The 3,612-nt window shown below is 30.8% G+C and overlaps 1 protein-coding gene across 1 annotated transcript; it reads right to left on the bottom strand.

Annotated features, from left to right (window-relative positions):
• Positions 1 to 247: 247 nt before the first annotated feature.
• Positions 248 to 3,304, bottom strand: LOC115243158 (fatty acyl-CoA reductase 1-like). Its single transcript, XM_029819909.1, has 4 exons — positions 3,092 to 3,304; positions 1,319 to 1,577; positions 852 to 990; positions 248 to 532 (listed from the first exon to the last, which is right to left on the bottom strand). The coding sequence occupies exons 1-4, from the start codon at positions 3,302 to 3,304 to the stop codon at positions 415 to 417; spliced, it is 729 nt and encodes a 242-aa protein (XP_029675769.1). The 3' UTR covers positions 248 to 414.
• Positions 3,305 to 3,612: the final 308 nt, after the last annotated feature.

Below are 3,612 nucleotides of genomic sequence, written 5' to 3'. Positions count from 1 at the left end.
TTTTAAAGATTTCCGAAAGTAGGCGCAGAATACGCTACGTCGCTCGCTCCCGGTGCATTACAATAAAACTTGCATTAAATTTACAATCTCGTGAGTTTATCCGTTCCTCCAGTTCCTCCAGCGAATCTTCGGATTCGCGCTACACTCGTTTCTCACTCAAGTCTGAGCGTATCTCAGTTTCGGGCGATCTCGACTCCCGAAACTCCCGAACAGTAATAAAACATATGCGCACAAATTACCACGCTGGCTCTTGATTGTCTTTTATTTTCTTCGTATGACTAATACAAATATTATATTTTAAGACTTTCTCTACAAAATATAAGAAGCGCATATTTTCAATTTGCTCAAATAGCATCAGAGAAAAAAAAATTTATCTCATGTTTCTCTATCTCTCTCTAATATTTAGCAAAAGTTCTACGTACCCATGGATGGTCTCACAATTGCACAAAGCAAAGATGAGGAGTATTCCTGTATTATACTCTCCATTAAGTTTTTTGAGAATATATATGTATTGGGAATATTATTCAAGCATCTGTACATAATTTCAAATAAATATGGCAAATAAAAAACTCAAAAGTAATTGTAACATTATAATATAAAAACAAGTAGTTGTGCAAATTAGAAACTTGCATATTGCTTCCTCATCATTTTATCTTACAAGACGTTTTGGAACATTTTAAACACATTGGCATAGAAAACTCGAAAAAAATTTTGTTACGAAAACAAAGCTTCCTCTATGAGGAAGCAAAATGAAAAGAAATAATATGAAAAGAATAATTTCTTTTTCTAATTAACAAATATTTAAAATTTACATACTTATGATATATTAAATTTATGTTTGCCACACTCACTTATCTGTAAAAACATTCAAGGTATGCTCATCCAATGACTCGGCCACTTTGATCAGTTTCCGCCAATCGGCTATAGGCGGATACACTTTTTCTTCTATAAACGGATTATCCAAATGTGCATATGCTGTGCTAACATATACTTTAACAGGTAAAAACAATTAATATTAAAGTTGTGCCTTGTTCAAAATGCTATAATTAGGGAGTTCATAGCAAAAGAACGAGGCATGTTTACAATTAATAGAGAAATTAATACAATTCTTATGTATAAAAACATCTCTTTAAAATACCGCAAATATACATAAGCTTAAAAGATATATCTAATGTAAAAACAATTTAAAAAAATAAATGTATGTATAAAATGATAATATCAGTATATCGTATAAAACCGCATGTAAGATAATTCACATAATGAAATATAATAAGAGAGTTTTCACTAATATTCGAATGCATAATTAATCGGTGTTGACTTACTACTAGATTCTTGATACTTTCGGTTAATTGTAAGATACATATATCTCTCGTTGATCTGGTATTAGTAAGAATGGCGTACTTTAAGCTATCGTTAAATTTCACGCTTGCCGCGTTATGAATTATTATAGTCACTCTTTCAGTCAGCATTTGTCTATCGACAGCCGACAAACCTAAATTTTCTTGACTGGTATCGCCAGAAACAGCAACTAATTTCTTTAAATTTGAAGGTTGCTCCTCTCGTAATTTATCGTATAACTAAAATAAAAAAATATTATACAGGGTGTTTTAACCATACGCGGATGGTAGTGCGTCAGTTTTTGTGCATCCGCGTATGGCTCTTACTAGCCCGCGCTTATTTAAATTTGTTATATCACTTGAGAACCTTAATTTCTTAAATTGTTAGTTCACGCCGGCTGAAAGATGGCGTTATTAGTAATAGATATTTACAAATAAGGCGAATGAGAAGTATCGGTGGTGTGGGATCTGAATAACTCAGAGGTAAGAGCAATCGCCCAGCAAGCGAAAGACTCGAGTTCGATTCCCGATTCAGCGACTGCGTCCCGATATTTTTCTCGCTTTCGTCTCTCCAGGGGGGTAAAGAAGAGTTATTATAAATCTCGAATTGAGATTAATTTTGAATTTTGGGTATAGGACCAAGTAAAATTTCATGCCCTGTGCACATAATCAGTTTCATAGAAAACTTATTTTTCTATGAAACTGACCGATGCATTTTCATAGAAATGTTTGTGACGAAAGTTATTTGACTCGAAGGGGGATATAAGAAGGTGCCATTAGTTTGACCTTGGATAGCCGTTTGAAGGTCACATGAAGGTCACCTTCCATTTCTTAAATGGAAATCCCCATTTTCCATTACATATTCTTGTAGCTTAGATCGAGAGCTTTTCAAAACACTATAATAGAGTATTTTTTTATTAAGTATTTTTCGAGTTATTTTATATTTTAATCTGACATATTTTGATATAAAAAATAAAACATCGTAAAATATTTAATTTTCGATAATTTTACTGTAATACTTTTATATACGAAATAATAAGACAAATCAATTAGTGCAAAAAAAGGAAAAGAACAAATAATTGTTAAAAAAAATACATTGTAAAACGGCTCTTATATACGAAATAATAAGACAAATCAATTAGTGCAAAAAAAAAGAAAAAAAACAAAGAATTGTTAAAAAAAATACATTGTAAATAATTACATATTTTTTCTTAAAAACAATTATTTTTTTTATACCAATGGAAAATGGGGGTTTCCATTTAAGAAGTTAAAGGTGACCTTTACGTGACCTTCAAACGACTATCCACGATCAAACCAATGGCACCATCTTATGTCCCCCTTCGAGTCAAATAACTTTTGTTTGAAACATTTTTTTTTGAAAATGCGTGGTTTTCGAGATATTACGGTGTGAAAGTTAAAATGGGACACCCTGTATATACAATATTTATAAGAAAATTTGTCGTAATGTTTAGATATTTTTACATAAAAATTGTAAAACATTTCTCAATTTTTTCTACAAATTATTATTTTTAACGTTTCTCGATGTTTTATCTCATATAATTCTACTTCTCTTTTTCCAATTTTCAAATTATTAATATAAATTTTCTATTATAATAACATTTTAGAATAAAAATTATTCAGAAACTTTTCTCATTAATATAATACTTTTTAACGAAATAGTATGTGTGTGTATGCGTGCGTGCGTGCGTGCGTGCGTGCTGCAAGAAAAAAATCCATTTCTATTTCTAACTTACCGGTAAGTTCAACATTTTTTCAAATCTTTCATTAAGGCTTAGTTCTTTTTTCGGACGCATTAATATAAATATTTCTTTAATATCCGAGCAAGATCTCAGTATCTTCTCAATGAGTACTTTGCCCAGAAATCCTGTCGAGCCTGTCAAAAATATACTTTGTCCAGCGTAAAACGCCGGAATTGATTTGGCTGCATTAATTGTATTCTTATCCATCGTTATTATAATAAAGCAAACAGAATAGTATTAACAACAAAGCAATAGCAAAAACTATATCCAAGTGTACTTAAATACGTTGTTGTTTCTTATAAATCAATATCTTTACTAAACAGAAGTCAGACTTTAATTATATGTAAATAGTAAAGCTATGTACATGAGTAGAATTATATATATCACTAAACCGGATATATTACAGGTTAAAACTGAAAGAATAAACTAGAGCCACGAAATCATGATATGCAGTTTATTTTATATTTAATATGTAATTTGCTTTACGAAGCATTTGTTTGAGCTTGGAGACGCTT

The sequence above is a fragment of the Formica exsecta genome, unplaced genomic scaffold (assembly GCF_003651465.1).
Source record: "Formica exsecta isolate Colony F162 unplaced genomic scaffold, ASM365146v1 scaffold695, whole genome shotgun sequence".
NCBI classification, from domain to species: Eukaryota; Metazoa; Arthropoda; class Insecta; order Hymenoptera; family Formicidae; genus Formica; species Formica exsecta.
The sequence above is the reverse complement of the archived record's forward strand: the minus strand, read 5'-3'. Positions and strand labels throughout refer to the sequence as shown.